At 37.8% G+C, this 17,596-nt stretch overlaps 1 protein-coding gene across 2 annotated transcripts in view; it reads left to right on the forward strand.

Annotated features, from left to right (window-relative positions):
- fli1.L (1 L homeolog) overlaps positions 1 to 17,596 on the forward strand; it is a 53,930-nt gene that overhangs the window by 15,265 nt on the left and 21,069 nt on the right. For both annotated transcript variants that reach the window (XM_018225697.2, XM_018225698.2), the window contains exons 2-4: positions 1,682 to 1,893; positions 10,780 to 10,934; positions 11,975 to 12,178. In XM_018225697.2, the coding sequence (XP_018081186.1) occupies positions 1,682 to 1,893; positions 10,780 to 10,934; positions 11,975 to 12,178 (571 nt within the window). The remainder of the gene's footprint in view (positions 1 to 1,681; positions 1,894 to 10,779; positions 10,935 to 11,974; positions 12,179 to 17,596) is intronic.

Consider the following 17,596-nt stretch of genomic DNA (forward strand, 5'->3'; position numbering starts at 1 on the left):
AAAGTGACTATGATATGTTCATTAGATTTATGGAACTCTTGCTAGCATAAACTACAGTATGTGACTAATGAGCATTATTGTAATGAATACTACCTATAATGTTGTGTTTTTTTAACTTACAATTTGCTTTGGGAAAAAATATTTTTATTTGGCAGCCTGCTGCTGATTGTAAAGGCTCTACTTCCAGTCTTTATACATGCCAGCAGGCAGCTCCCGTGATTAACAGCACTGATAGATCTTGTATAATGATGAGTTAACTCCTGTGTTGTTTGCCTAGGGCATAGATGACACTGGATACTGAAATTTTGTTGAACAATCACCAGAGGGAGGCATAAGGATATTGTGATTCAACAAAAAAGGAGCTGCCTGTTAGCCAGCCAAGAAATCTTATTCTTCCTTGAACATATATTGAAATTCAGTTAACGGAGAACTAAAGTTCAGCAAGAATTTGGCCAGAAATGCTACATCTTCCATTTTGAGTTTCTGCATTGCAACCCTTTAGCAGTGACTATCTCTGCCTCTGCAGATACCCTCAGTTTCAGCTTCTATGACAGATAAAACCCCTTTTTCTGCTAGTGTTTTGATGGTTTGCATTAACTGCTAAACTTAGCTTCAAAACAATGGGCCTGAGCATGTGCAGTTTCAGTGAAACACAAAATATGGCCTAACAATATCTTAGATGGGCAACTCCTGATGACAGTCTTGAAGGAATGGATCATTACAGTTTTAGGTTGTTCAACCTCTGAACTGGTACAGCAAGTTTGTTATATTAAAAAACTAAAAATATCCGATTCTTCATGTGACTGTTTTATTGTGTAACTTATTCTGTGACTGTTTTACTATGTAACTAATAAGTGACAGATCACCATACTGTAATAACATGCAAACAGTTCTAATCCTTTGTATCTCCAGTTACCTTACTATGGTTTGATTCTGTGGTTTACCCCAATGAATGTCTTTAAATGCATGTATAGCTCTTGCATCTGTACAGTTCAGCATTCTCTGCTGTTGGATATATCTGAAGGGCAGGGAGCACAGAAGAATTGGCTTATGAAGAAGCAAGCTGTTTAGTTAAACACTAAGGGGTTTATTTACTAAGCTCCGAATACCTGAAATTCCCCGAAATCCGAAAAATTCGTGATTTTTTGTGTTATAATAGGCTTTTAAAAAAATCACGAATTTTTCAGAATTTTAATAAACCCCGAGGGCTAAAAAGCCAAATATAAAAACACGGCATCTCAAACTTGTCGAGGTTGCATAAAAGTCAATGGGAACAGTCTCATTGATTTTTGGTTGTGTTGGGGGTTTCAGGCAATATCACCATGTTTTGGAGCTTTCGGGTGAAAACTCTGAAAAATTCTGAGTTTTCTGTGAAAATTCATGAAAAAAATCGTGAAAATCTGAGCTTTTCCTGCAAAGGTAATTTTCGGAAAAAATTTAATAAAAAGCACTAAAAACCCGAGCGGCTTAGATCGGAGTTTGTAGCAGCCGATATTGAGATAAATTCGGATCTTGATAAATAACCCCCCTAATAGTTCTTTGGGACTAATAGACTGCCATAGTTTTTGGGGTAATCTGTAGATGCTTCATGAAATATATTATAATTTTATTTTCAATCTTGTTTCTAAGAGGTGTATGCTCTGAATGTGCTTCCTTGTGTAATTTCTTTCTTCACTCACAGGAAGCTCTGTCTGTGGTGAGTGACGACCAATCACTTTTTGACTCAGCGTATGGAGCATCATCTCATCTCTCCAAAGCTGACATGACTGCATCAGCAAACCCTGATTATGGTCAGCCCCACAAAATCAACCCCATACCCCCTCCACAGGACTGGATCAACCAACCTATGCGGGTTAACATTAAAAGGGAATATGAGCACATTAATGGATCCAGGTGAGATTAACTGATGCAGAGCTCTAAATGCCAAGTCATTCCCATGTATTCTCTGTGATATATGTGCAGCCTCACTTTTTCTGTTTCTGTCACTCTCTGTCTCTCTTTATCTTTTTTTTCCTTTCTGTGCTAATCTCTACCTCATTCTCTACTGCTGATTGATTTAGTTATGATACTGTTAAGTGTATTTAAGCAGTGTAACTGGTGTTAGTATGTTTTCCACAAATAATGGCACTATTATGGAAAGATCTATGAAGTAACTTGGAAATGTCAGTTTATACATACATTGGATCCCATTCTAATCAATGAAAAAACATTATTTTATGCTTTATCACATGAAAACATTTGGAGTTTTTGAGGAGAAAAAACTTTTCATTAATTCAGTTCCAGTTTATTAGGAAATAAGCTCTCATAAAATTGAACCTCTCCCTTTGTGTATTTAATTATTATTATAATATTAATTAATATAGTTAATAATTCCTGGAATGTGCCCCCTTAATGCTCATCTATAGAGCACTCACAACACCTCTACAATGCAAAATACATTTTGCACTCTGCATTGAGTGCCGAAAAAAATAAGGACAGGGCAGCATGTCTTGCTTCCACACTTAATCCTTATTTTTACTGGTTAATTTTATGGAAAGAGATTTGTTGACTATTTACCACCCCACCACTACCACCTCAGGGCCCTCCACCCCAATCGGAGGCCATCAACATTTGCCCCCCTGCCCTCCAGTGTGCCACATATCTCGCTTACCTCTATTTGCTGTGGTCAGGGGTGGGGATGGCCCACACAATGCCCTGGAATAGAGTGGGGAGTAGGTCTGGGTTGGCGGGCACATAAAGGCTGCACTTCAGCCACCAAATTGTCATTATAAATTGGGAACCACTTTTACCTTTGTAACTGCATCTAATTTGCAGTGACCTTTAAGAAAAATGGCAACAATGCTTATTTATATAATTACTGCAAGAACCCCAAGAAATAAATGTCGCCAAAATTCTTCACTGAGTACATTTGCTGTTTCATTTCTTTCCTTATCACACACATGTTCTGATTTAACTTTCTGTCTATCAATAAGATATCTAAAGCCAGAGGGCAGGGGATTAATTAAATATCCAGTAGGTTTCTGTCGTCTTAACATATGGTCTTAAGCCTTCGTGTAAAGAGTCTTCACCGTTACTTTGCTTTCTGTACCTGATTTGGGTGCTGGGGGAACAGGAAAAATTCATTATACTGTAGATATTTGTTTTCAATGATGCTCCTTGGATTTTCCTATAGTTGTGTTCTGTGTGAGTACATACGTCCAGCCTCCTGTTCTGAATTGCCACACGTGCATCTACAGTATTGATGCAGAGGAAACCTGGAGCAGGTCAAGAATATGCTAATTTCAGGGTTACTTCTGCAGGCTGCATCAATTGGTGGAACAGACTTGAGCCCAGTGAATATCACACAAACTTCCACCAAGTGCTTGAAATTACACAATACCCCTCTTACAAGCTGTCAGTGCAAGCGAGTCTGATTTGTTAAAATAATGCACCCCAGTTGCATCTGTTTTGCATGTTGGATGCAATTGTAGTAAATGCAACAATGTGCTAGGCCACAGTAACACTGGAATTGTTGGAAAAAGGCTGCATTGTGGTTAAAAACATGAAAAAATCTGCCTGAAAGTGTAGCTTACCAAATTTACACACTGAGCCCTCCTAGTCTGTGATAGACACTGGTCTTGACAGCGTCGCATCGCTCAGAATTGTGTGTGAGAATACAGTGTGTGCAGCCATTGTGCTTACCTGTCAGCATAGGCTGTAATGGTAGAGGTGACGCAGGAAGGTTGTCTTGTTTACTGACTCTGAGTGTACCACAGTCATGATAATGCCATATGTGTGTTGTAAGACTTCATGTTACTTTTATACAGGTACAATAATATTTTATTAGTTCTATAAATACAATGAAAGAGGGATGATATGCAAGTCATTTAAACCCTATATTTAATTGTAAATAGAAGACAACATAACAAATGAGAAATTATATTTTTTTCTGAAAATACAGTCATATGAAAAAGTCTGGGAACCCTTCTCGGCATGCATAATAATTGACTCCACTTTCAACAAAAAAGATAACAGTGGTATGTCTTTCATTTCCCAGGAACATCTGAGTACTCTGGTGTTTTCTGAACAAAGATTTTTAAAGAAGCAGTATTCAAATTAAATCAAATGTGAAAAACTGGCTGTGCAAAAATTTGGGTTCCCTTGTAATTTTGCTAATTTGAATGCAAGTAACTGCTCAATACTGATTACTGGCAACACCAAATTGGTTGGATTAGCTCATTAAGTCTTGAACTTCTTAGGCAGATGTGTCCAATCATGAGAAAAGGTATCTAAGGTGGCCAATTGCAAGTTGTGCTTCTGTTTGACTTTCCTCTGAAGAGTGACAGCATGGGATCTCAAATAAACTCTCAAAAGCTCTGAACACAAAGATTGTTCAGTATCATGGTTTAGGGGAAGGCTATAAAAAGCTATCTCAGAGGTTTAAACTGTCAGTTTCAACTGTAAGGAATGTAATCAGGAAATGGAAGGCCACAGGCACAGGTGCTTTAAAACCCAGGTCTGGCAGGCCAAGAAAAATACAGGAACGACATATGCAGAGAATTGTGAGAATGGTTACAGACAACCCAAAGATCACCTCCAAAGACCTGTAAGTAGGGATGTAGCGAACGTCGGAAAAAAAGTTCGCGAACATATTCGCGAACTTGCGCAAAAATGCGAGCGGTTCGCGAACGGTTCGCGAACCCCATAGACTTCAATGGGAAGGCGAACTTTAACATCTAGAAAAGACATTTCTGGCCAGAAAAATGATTTTAAAGTTGTTTAAAGGGTGCAACGACCTGGACAGTGGCATGCCAGAGGGGGATCAAGGGCAAAAATGTATCTGAAAAATCTGCCTGTGTGTGCTTGGAAGAGATAGTGTAGGGGGAGAGCTGTTAGTGATTTCAGGGACAGATGATAGTAAGTTTGCTGGCTAGTAATCTGCTTGATACTGCTCTGTATTGGAGGGACAGAAGTCTGCAGGGATTTGAGGGACATTTTAGCTTAGGTAGCTTTGCTGGCTAGTAATCTACTGTTCTCTTTAAACAACTGCCATACGTTGACCTTGTAGGCATTGTTTGCCCAGTTTTTTTGGACGCAGCCACTGAAGCACAGTTGCCATAAAAAATATGCCATATAAATGCTGAAAATAGTCATTTTTTGCCATATACGTTGAGTCAACGTATGGCAAAAAATGACTATTTTCAGCATTTATATGGCATATTTTTTCTGGCCTCTGTGCTTCAGTGGCTGCGGCCAAAAAAACTGGGCAAACAATGCCTACAAGGTCAACGTATACACTACTACAGCGGTGGATACGGATTACGTAAAATATATTATGGCTGCTTGAAAAAAGTCACTCCGGTGTTTTTTCTGGAGACGGTAATATTATGGATATTTAGACAGAATGTGAACAAGGTCACACAGCTAGATGGCGGGTTGAAGAAAACAGTGTGCAAATAATGCCTACAGGGCAAATAATGCCTAAAAGGTCAACTTATACACTACTACAGCGGTAGTAAAATAAAAAAAGTAAAATAAAAAAAAAATGAATATTAAAAAAAAAAATTAAAGTTGGTGCTGCTGAACTACTAGGAGCAGCAGATTAGCACACCAGTCCCACTCCCCAACACTGCTAGACTAATAGCACTGGGCTCTTATAGTAGTAGTAGTAGTAGTAGTAGTAAAACAACAAAAAAATAAATAAAAGCAGTCCTTACAAGGACTACTGTTATTGCAGCAGTCAGCAGATGAGATCAGAAGCAGGACAGCTGCCCACTGCAGCTACATACAGAGCACTGCAGTAGAAGGTAGATTACTAGCCAGCAAAGCTACCTAAGCTAAAATGTCCCTCAAACCCCTGCAGACTTCTGTCCCTCCAATAACAGAGCAGTATCAAAACGATTACTAGCCAGCAAACTTTCAACTGTCCCTGAAATCACTAACAGGCAGCAGCTCTCTCCCTACACTATCTCTTCAGCACACACAGGCAGAGTGAAAAAACGCTGCAGGGCTTCGGTTTTTATAGGGAAGGGGAGTGGTCCAGGGGAGAGCTTCCTGATTGGCTGCCATGTACCTGCTGGTCTGGGGTGAGAGGGCAAAAAAAAGCGCCAACAATGGCGAACCCAAAATGGCGAACGTCGCGCGACGTTCGCGAACTTCCGGCGAGCGCGAACACCCGATGTTCGCGCGAACAAGTTCGCCGGCGAACAGTTCGCGACATCTCTACCTGTAAGAACATCCTGCTGCAGATGGTGTATCTTTACATCATTCTACAATTGAGAGCATTTGGCACAAAGAACATCTGAATGGCAGGGTGATGAGAAAGAAGCCTTTTCTGCACTCACACCACAAACAGAGTTGCTTGTTGAAAGGCGCATTTAGACAAACCACAGTCATTTTGCAACAAAGTGCTTTGGACTGATAAGACAAAAATTTAGTCATTTGGTCATAACAAAAAGTGCTTTGCATGGTGGAAGAAGAACACCACATTCCATGAAAAACACCTGCTACCTACTGTCAAATGTGGTGGAGGTTCCATCATGCTGTGGGCTGTGGGGGTGTGTGGCTAGTTCATGGACTGGGGCCTTTGTTAAAGTCAAGGGCTGAATGAACTCAACCCAATATCAGCAAATTCTTCAGGATAATGATCAAGCATCAGTCATGCAGACAATGACCCTTAACACACATCGAAATCTACAAAGGCATTTATGCAGAGAGAGAACTACAATATTCTGGAATGGCTGTCACAGTCCCCCAAATTGAATATCATCGAAAATGGGATGATTTGAAGCAGGCTGTCCATGCTCGACAGCCATTAAATTTAACTGAACTGGAGTGATTTTGTATGGACAAATGGTCAAAAATACCGCCATCCAGAATCCAGCTACTCTGCAAAGGCTATAGGAGGCTGTTACATTTGCAAAAGGAGGCTCAACTAAGTATTGATGTAATATCTCTGTTGGGGTGCCCACATTTATTCACCTATCTAATTTTGTTATGATGCATATTGCATATTTTCTGTTAATACAATAAACTTTATGTCAATGCTGAAATACTACTGTTTCCATAAGGCCTGTTATATATTAAAAGGAAGTTGCTACTTTGAAAGCTCAGCCAATGATTAACAAAACTCCAAAGAATTAAGAGGGGTTCCCAAACTTTTTCATATGACTGTATATGCTCATTTTGAATTTGATGCCAGTGCTAGTTTAGCAGTCAGACTCTTTTACTACAGAGCCATGCAGTTGTAATATGTGCAAAATGTGGTTTGGCATTGTCTTGCTGAAATAAGCAAAGCCTTCCCTAAAAAGATAATCTGAGTGGCAGCATAAGTTATTGTAAAACTTGTACATATCATTCAGCATTAATGGTGCCTTCCCAGATATGCAACCCATGCCATGTGCCACCATATGTTGGCTTTTGAACTGTGCGCCTTCCATTACAGAATTTCTGTTTTTAATGCAATGCAATCTGAGGGCCCAAAGATCTCTATGGATCCAAGAAATTCACTGGCACGCAGGTAATGCTAGCAGGATAAACCTTGCTAAAATGTATTGCAGCATGCAAAGTTTCGGGGTAACCCCCTTTATCAAGGCCCAAAGATCTCTGCCAAAGATCAGAGATCTTTCTGAATTCTCTGAATCTTTTCAGACTGTAGAAGATTAAATCCCTTAATTCCACGTTGAGTAACAATATTGTTAAATTGTTGCAATATTTACCCGTGCAGTGTATCACAGTCCCAGCCCCTCTGGGATTTTTGCAAACAGGGTTGAAGAACAATGGGTATTTTTCATAACACACAAGTCATTTGACAAATGATATCACTAACTGATGGCATCACTAACATTTTACAGGATATTTACAACTGTACATAATTTCATATATAATACACAAAAGCCGTGAATATCTTGTAAATTATATCCTTATAAATGGTGAGTAGTGATGTCATCAGTTATAAACGGTGAGTAGTGATGTAATTTCTGTCACATGACTCACTAAAATTTGTGTATTATAATTAATAAAGTACCCCCAGTTGTAAAATATGAGTATATTATAAGTTACCTCGGAGTTCCATGACCTGTATAAAAACACTCGGCCTTCGGCCTCGTACTTTTATATGGTCATGAAACTCCTCGGTAACTTATAATATCCTTATATTTTACAAGAGGGGGTACTTTAATTACTATATATTGGGCCAGATTTAATTCAGTAAGAAAAAAATATCTCATGCTTTATCACCTGAAAACTCATGGATGAGATTCAATTCGAGGGAAAAAACTTTTCTCCAAATTCAGTTCCCACTTTTCCCATAGACTTCAATACTACCTCTCAAATTGGACCGTGTTCATGACTTTTCACGTGATAAACATTTTTCTCGCTGAATTGAATCTGGCCCATTGTTGGATTTATGTAACTCACATTACATAGATACTTAATGAAGGTTAATACTTACTGTAGGTTAAGGGTAAAAAAGTCAGAGCACAAACAGACAAATATTTAAATCTATTATTTACTTATGGGTAAATAATTTACAATACTTATGGGTGAATTTATCAACTATTGTGAACCCTTTCCAGTTCATGATGCAAAGATAACTTTTATATGTATCTATTTATTTCAGTGTGCATAGAGTCAATTAAAAACACAGAGGGGAATACCCAAACAGAAATTGGTTGCATTTCCCTGTGTAACAAAACATTATTGTGAAGTGGAATGCCAACACATGTGTGCTGTAACTGGTTACATGTGTAAGATGGGAGCTGCTACTTAACAATTGTACCTCTGTTACACCCTCAAAACAGTTATCTTCCATATCCTCTAGGGACTGTAATGAGCCCTTTGGTCTGCTGCCTGGAAAAACAGTAGCCAAAGATGAAACCTTAAATTCAAACATATGTTAGTCAACATCTTATATCCATTTTGCAGCATCGGCAGCCCTGCACAGACATTCGGAAAAAATTATAGATGAACTGCTAACCCACTTGAGAGATCAGAAACACATTACTAAGTAAAACCCCCTTTTCTCTCAATACAGTATAACTGCTCAGTTATATAACTAGTGACAATAACAACTTGCTATTGTAATATATTTCGAAGTGGTTTGAACTATGATGACCCTCAAAAAACATGTCAATGTACATAAAGCAACCAGATTTGTACACTGGTAGTAGAGGAGTTTGTATGAAGCTAAGTATAGTTGTCTGCAATGGTAAGTGGAAACAGACTGATTGCACATTTATCTATGCTATACTGTACACATAGTTATTGAGGTGATAAATAGAGATGTAGTTACAGTTGCCAAGTAACAGTGATATAAGGGACAATATGTACTGCGTTCAAAAAAAAAACCTAGCAGAACAGCACACTGTCCATTTTTTGATACAATTATGGAACATTTTTTCCAGAAACCTGTGAGGAAGTTCCAAAATATCAGTGGACTAGTAATTTGATTGATTTTCCCTCCTCCCATTTCTTCTCCTGAAAGTTGGAGAAGTGAAATCACCTTTGTATTAAGGTGGCCATACACGGATAGATCCGCTCGTTTGGCGATGTCGCCAAACGAGCGGATCTCCCTCCGATATGCCCACCTTGAGGTGGGCAATATCGGGCTGATCCGATCGTGGGCCCTAGGGCCCAACGATCGGATCCTAGCGTTCGCCAAACGGGCGGTCGGATCGCGGGACCGCATCAACGAACAGATGCGGCCGCGATCCGACGGGATTTTTAACCCCATCCGATCGAGATCTGGCCGACTTTCGGCCAGATCTCGATCGGGGAAGCCCGTCGGGGGCCCCCATACACGGGCCAATAAGCTGCCGACTTGGTCTGTCGGCAGCTTTTATCGGCCCGTGTATGGCCACCTTAACTGTTTGCCGTATTTCATGCAGTAAATAATACAAACCATGGATGTTTCTTAATAAGCTCTTATACCCAACAACTGTTCTTTGAATAATGAATGAAAATTCGAACAACTTTCCTGTATACATTAATTAAACATTATCAATATTCAATTTAAAAAATAATCATAGTTGTGTAATCTGAAAGCAGTATTTGTCTTGTTGTTATATTGTTATGTTGTTATATTCTATAGATTACTGGCTTTTATGACTAAAGCAATGTATCAGGAGAGTTAGAAGCAGAGAACAATTATTGTTTAAAATGAAAAAGAAAAACAAAAGTATATGAAAACCTATAAAAGTCTAAAAAAAAAAAAAAAGGTCCAATAGGATCAGCGCAGCTTCCATTGACATCTTTTTTTGTCGAAGTTTTGAATCATATATTATATTACCATCTCCTCCGGGTAGGGGTACTTCAATAGTTTGCTTGCATCCACTACACTGAAGGTGCAGACTCCCAGAGTAATTTAATCTCTAATGTGCAGAATGAGTTGCATTGCCAGAATGCATCAACATTTTTGAATATCGAAATGTAATAATGAATATTTAATGGACTTCAAATAACACTAATACTGTATTTGACCTGAGATCTCTTAACTCATAGGCAATATTACCACAGAAAATATTTACATGTTTTTTGAAGGAACTTTTCAGGGGTAGCAACCTCCAACAGATGCTGTGGCTTATGTTGTTATATATGTAAACTCTTACTATATAATACCATAGAAGATTTCTGCAACTGTACCAGATCTGTATACAGTAGTTCTAGGGTATGGGGAACTTTGCATTGTTTCTAGTTAGTACTGAGAATGGATACTATTGTTAAATATTGTTCAGTACTCCACACATTTGTGAAACTCATTTTCATAATTCATCATAATAATATCAGTGATCTTTCTTTTAGGGAGTCACCTGTGGACTGTAGCATCAGCAAGTGTAGCAAACTTATTGGTGGGTCGGAGAGCAATGCAATGACTTACAACAGCTACATGGATGAAAAGAATGGCCCTCCTCCCCCAAATATGACTACAAATGAAAGGAGAGTTATTGTACCTGCAGGTATGGACAAGATTAACAGGACTGTCTAACCAGAGAGAGCTCTAAGCCTTACAATATCTGTTAATGGGTGTACTCTCATACAGATACCATACTGATCAGATTCTGACACAGTGTCATGTGACTTGATCTTTGTCTGCTAGTGTAGAAGTGTTAATAAAGTTATGTCTTCTTGAAGCAAGAGAAGCATGGTGTCTGTGTGCTGTTTCTTCTCTGTCTAAAAGAAAGCTGCAGGCTCACGTGAGATTGAGCTACCGGTTATACCCAGAATGGCAACAATATCCACTTATCATTACATTATATACAGTAGATGTGTGAGAAGCATAAAACGTACCATAAAAGTTTCATACTACATGAACAGTATGACCATTTATCTCCTTTATGCTCAGATTCTGACAAATATATAGTAACTATTTAATACCAGTCACTTATCCAAAGTTAGATATCAAAAATGTATGTATCCAAGCCTGCACAGCTTTAATATTAGGGGGCCTCGTAACCCTTAAAAACGACTTGTTTTCCATCAAATCAGTAAATGTTGCCTGCTCATCGGTTCCCATGTCTTCCTGATGTAAACTTTTCATCAGTTATAGTTTACTAAATAACGTAGTTAAAATCCTATCTGCAGAATCCTGAATCTGTTGCCCAGTCTGGTTTGCCTGTTACTGTAGTAGTAGGTGCAGACCTGGCAATGCGTCTAATGAAAGATAGGCCATAGGATTAGGATGCCTGTCTAAGACCAATGACAATTGGGACACCTTTCCTGTGGAAAATTTGTGCTCCCCAAAGTGCCTGAAATACCTTTCAGTTGTGGAGAACAGGAATAGCTGGCAACTGATTAAGAAATCAGATGTTTTACCTCTGGTGATTCACATTTGCTGCATAAAGTTAGCAACAGCTATTTTATTTAAAAATTAAGATATATTTATTGCATTATTATCTTGTTCATTAGTCATTTTTTTACACAAATCTCTGTCTAGTTTTGTTTGCTAAATTGCTTGAAAATAATAATCCTCTATCTGATGGAATGTTTTTATGGCCAGATCCCACCTTGTGGAGCCAGGACCACGTACGCCAGTGGTTGGAGTGGGCAATTAAGGAATATGGACTTGTGGAAATTGACTGCACCCTCTTTCAGAATATTGATGGCAAGGAACTGTGTAAAATGAGCAAAGAGGATTTCCTGCGGAGCACATCCATATATAACACAGAGGTTTTACTTTCTCATCTCACCTACCTCAGGGATAGTAAGTATTACATGTCCAATTCTTTAACTCACTGTCACTGAGTGAAGTGTTAAAACACAACTTTCGTGTGGTTTAATTTTGTGGAAGATTTAAAGGAGAAGTACTTCTATTCATGCCAAGCTGTTCCAACTTGAAAATATGCTTAAATTATTTATTTTTTCCCCTTCCCCCAGGAAATGTGTAAACTGAAATTAATTTAAAAGCAACCATTTCCAAGCAATTAAAGACCTCGGGGTAAATTTATCAAAGAGTGAAGTTCCGCCACTAGAGTGAAATTCCGCAGCTCATAATTCATTTCTATGGGATTTTGAAAGGCATATTTATCAATCGGTGAAAGTGAAAGTTCACCCTTTGATAAAAACGCCTTTAAAAATCCCATAGAAATGAATGGAAAGTGGCGGAATTTCACTCTAGTGGCGGAACTTCACTATTAACTTCACTCTTTGATAAATATACCCCCTCTTGTTTTAAATCATAAAGGCAAGGTTTACAAAATGTCTTTTTCTTTTTTTCACATAAATCAAAAGGAGAGATGAATATCCTACAATGGAATAGTCAAGGCCTAATCTTAATGATAATCTGTGGCACAGTACTAAAATGACAACACATTATAATTTTCCTAATAACTTTCCAAACAATCTTCCAAATAAACTGGAAAAAATCTGCCTGGAATAAGGGGTCAAAATCTGTTCCAACCCGTGTCCTAAGATACAGGTTTGGGATCTGTTACCCAGAATGCTTGACACTTTGGTTTTTCCAGATAATGGATCTGGATCACCATACATTTATTCTGCTAAAAAACTTTGAAGATTAAATCCTGCAGAATTTTCTATGCAGCTTTGTTACTATCAAGTAAAATGTACAGTTTTATTATTACAGAAAATAGAAATAAAGACTAATTTAAAGACTAAGCAAGTTATGTAATACAGTGTTAACAGTCTAGTCTCCTACAGTAACCAACCAGCAGGCAGCATTTACTGGTCATCTGTTTAAACGAGCATCTTAATGCTTTCTATTGGTTACTGTACCTGGGCAAACTTTGTGTTTTTTATTACATATAGGGGTACTATAACAGAATAAAAATTAAAATTAAAAGAAAAAAAAATCACACTTTGTCATGTAATATTATTCAGCAAGTGATGCAACATTAAAAGGCACATCTTAGATGTTGAATATAGTGTAACTGTTTGGGTGCAACAGTTTCTTACTAGGGAGTTTTATAACATACACTGTGCCTCAACACAAGCTACACACTGTGCAATCTTTTATCTTCTGACCAATCAGGTGCTCCATTAGAGATTTTTATTGCTGGAAAAGTGGCTGCTAAAAATATGAATGTGTTTGATATGAATAGCTATGCAAAAGATATAAATTAGCAAAATATACAAAAAGATACAAATATAACCTTTCTGGCTGGGATTTTGCCATTTGCACCTTCCATAGAGAACCAGATTACAGTTAATATGACATTGAGCTCTGTTAATGATTATTAAAGAGAATCCTCCAGATTTGGTCATTAAGGCAGATTACACATAATGAATAAACGAAACTAGAAACATTTGTTCATTAACTCACTGAAACGTTACCCCTCATAGTCTAATATAACTAAATACACAAGTCAGTAACATTTTACAGCGAGAAAGCACAGTAGGGGGCAGCATAATAAACAGGCAGACAGCACCAGCTTTGTTATCAGAGTAGTCAGAGTAGAGTGACCAGTGAGTACTGGCTAATAGCACTGAAACAGGAAACACAGTTGCTTTTGTCATCGGTTCACATCACATTTTCTGGTTTGTTGTACTAGGCATTTACCTTTGCTTGTTCCTTATTTCCTGAGGGTACTTCCAACTCTTCTTCAACTATTAGTCAATTTGCCCGGCACAAAAAGCCCAGAAAATAACTTTGCCCTCCCTTTCCCAAGGATAAACTAGACATCTGTATCCCATGTGTGACAGACCAAACCAATCTTATATTGTGCTCAGCCACTTATGACCCCTGACCTGCTTCCCACTAAGGTCACAGAGTCATTTGGCAGAACATGCTTCTTAGCTGTGAATCTTATAATTAATTTAACTCTTTAAAGATAATGTTGCAGCACTAGAGTTTTGGAAGTTCTTAATCATAGAAATATACTTTTTTTTCTATCTTGCAACATTTGGTTTTTATTCAACTGCAATTTTTATGAGTGGTTTAAAGTTTTACAATGTTACATATCAAAAACAATTCAAATCAAGGATTTTAATGGTCCTTCTGCACTTTAATTTATAGCTTAGGCTCCTAGCAAAATATCATGATTTTACTGAAGACTAGTTATAAGGCACAGAGCCAAGAATTACAGTAAGGGCACCCTTGGTGGTGAAGTCCAACTTTTTTTCTCAATATGAGTCACTAAACTCATAACATAACTAAAAGGTTTAAGTTAACATCAGATTTTTGAGAATGGGCTTTAATATAAGTGTTAGTGCCAGATGTCTGTCTTTACATTTGGAGTGACCAAAAATCTTAGTGCCTGCTTCCATGGCTTCTCCTATTTTTACAGCCCATAAAAGACCAGTAACACCAAAAAATCAAGAAGTCCCCTGCACACATCATTATAAATATATTAAATATATTAAGACATTTTGTCCATAAAGCTACTTAAAATGCCCTCTCTTTTAAACAAAACTGGGATTGCATTGCAACTTACTTCCTTTCAAGGTTAAAACTCCAAAATGGTTGCCCTTTTATTGCCCATCATTTGCATCACCTGACTGTAGCTGAGAATGATGCGAGCTACAACATGGAGCTGACCACTGTTCCTGTATAAACAATAGCAAAAAAGGCAAAGTTGTGTAAATATTTCTTCATATTAAAAGTTTGTATCTGTTAATTGAACAGCTAAAATGCAACCAGGGCTGGATTTAATGGGTGGGCTCACCACAAATCCGTTCCTGAATGCAACCATTAATTTACAAAAATTGTCTTATTTTATATGAGAAAGGCTTTAATGCTTTGGTTTTTGTAGAGAGCCATATATGGCATTTTACACTTTATTATCTTCCAATTGTAAGGTTTCTTACAAATGGCCCTTTTCTGCATCTTTCTGAACTCATAAAAATGTATATATTCTGTTTATATGCATTTTTATAAATACAGCTAAGTTTTTTTTGTGTGCTCCAAACGGAACCCTCTTTCACCAGAGTTTCCTTCGCTACCTTAGACCTGGCGAACTGATAAGATGAAGTTACATCCTCCTCAATCTTATGTCAGTGAAATCATATCCTGTATGCCTAAAAGTCATAAAAGTTCTAAAAAACTCATTTTTTCATATTTTAAAACAGGATTGCCTTCAAAATTTGTAACTATAAAAGATTTTTTGTTAACATTTTTTTCCAACCATTTGAGGGGCATGTCACATTTGTTTTAGGGTGGACTCATGTCTAGGGCATAAGAGACTGTCTTTTGTCTTTATTTTGCTTCCTTGGACATTTGTAATAATAAGTGACCACTTCAAGTATTTGCACCAACATTTCTAAAACAGTCTATACGACCTATATGTGCCCACCCTGTTCTAATTGACCTAAGTGTAAGTGTACTAACGAAGTTTCTCTAGGCAGAAACAAACCTTAGCCAAAGTTCACTGTGAAATGCTCTACAAAAGACGTTTATGCGACCTATATGTACCAACCCTATTCAAATTGACCTAAGCATAAGTGTACTAACAAAGTTTTGCTAGGTAGAAATGAACGCTAGTGAAAGTTCACTATGAAATGCTGGCACTGACAAATTAATGCTAGTGCAACTTCACCAGAATTTGGCTACAAAGAAGCAACTTCACATTTTAGTAAATTAGCATAGTGGTAACGAATTTACGCCTGGCCAAGTGGTGTGAAGTGTGACGGAGCCTTTGCTGGCGAAAATTCACCCTTAAGTGAAATTGGGTGTTCATTTCTGCCTAGTGAAACTTTGTTTAGTGAATTAGCAGAGTAATGATCGTTTGCCTGAGTGAAAATTGGCCTGGTGATAGGGTGCGAAACTACCCTATCAATGGACCCTTTCGCTAGCGAATTGTCTTCCTGTTAGTAAATTACCGATGTCCCTGCAGATGGAATTTCTGTCTAATTTTCACTAGCTTTTCACTAGCGACTTCGCCCTTTAGCAAATCTGCCCCATTGTATTCTACACAGGTCATAAAATGTGGTTAAATGTGCCTTTTTGCCATATTCAGTGGGGCACCAGGAAAAAAACCTGGTGCGCCCGGCCCTCTTGGACCCCCAGCGACCCAGGACAACTCCCCTGCCCCAGATTACCGAATCATAGTAGAGAATAAGGAAGAAAGTATATGATGGGAACCGCAAACACAACTGCACGTACACTGACGAGTGTGCACTTGCGTGGGTTATATGTGAATATCAGGAGCAGACCTAGACCTAGAGGTTGCCTGTAAACTCACAGTCGCTGGGGCCATAGCCCCCGGTCCAATACTTTACAATTTTTACTAATGCATGGTCCAATTTTTAAATTCTCATAAAACACAATTATTTTTGGTGTTACTGGTCTATTAACAAAAAAAATTAACAAACATAAGCAAAGACAGGATATCTTGTAGCCAAACATTTGTGTTTTCTTATGTCCTCATTTATTAGCATTAAGTTGTCTACTGAATTTTACTGAATCATTATATGCAAACTAAAATAGACACTCATGTGGCACTCAGATTTTGATTAAGCTGCATGCAGGATTCTCCTTTCTCCTATTATATAGTACTTGCCATTCAGGATACTATTGACTCCTGTCAGTCTAAAAAAAAAGACACTCTGAGCCAATGAGAAGAAAAGATGTGTTTTAGGAAATTGAGAGACTTTTATTAACATTGGGCAAACTTGCACCTGGGCAGAAACCTATAGCAAGCAATGACATTTTTAATTTTCATTGAGCTACCTGCAGTTGGCTAAAAAAAATAAAAAGCTAATCATGATTGGTTGCTCTGGGTTAGTGCCAAGGTTTGCCCAATGTTGATAAATTAGTCCCTTTGTGTGGTAGAGAAGGAAAACATTTGGGTAATATAGCTATCATTGTTTAGAGATACGTCAGAGTAACTGTAAATAGAATTATTTAGAAATGTAGATGGTTATAGTGTTTTAAAAAGCCTTAAAGGGATAGTTAACTTGTAGTATGTTATACAATGGCTAATTCTAAGCAACTTTTCAAATGGCCTTTATTTTTTATAGTTTTTTAATTATTTGCCTTAATCTTTCCAGCTTTGAAATGGGGGTCACTGATACCATCTAAAAAACAAATGCTCTGTAAAGCTACAAATTTATATTTATTGCTACTTTGTATTACTCCTCTTTCTATTCAGGCCCTCCCCTATTCATATTCCAGTCTCTTATTTAAATCAATGCATCATTGCTAGGGTAAGTTGAACCCTAGTAACCA

This window comes from Xenopus laevis, chromosome 7L (genome assembly GCF_017654675.1).
Source record: "Xenopus laevis strain J_2021 chromosome 7L, Xenopus_laevis_v10.1, whole genome shotgun sequence".
Taxonomy (NCBI): Eukaryota; Metazoa; Chordata; class Amphibia; order Anura; family Pipidae; genus Xenopus; species Xenopus laevis.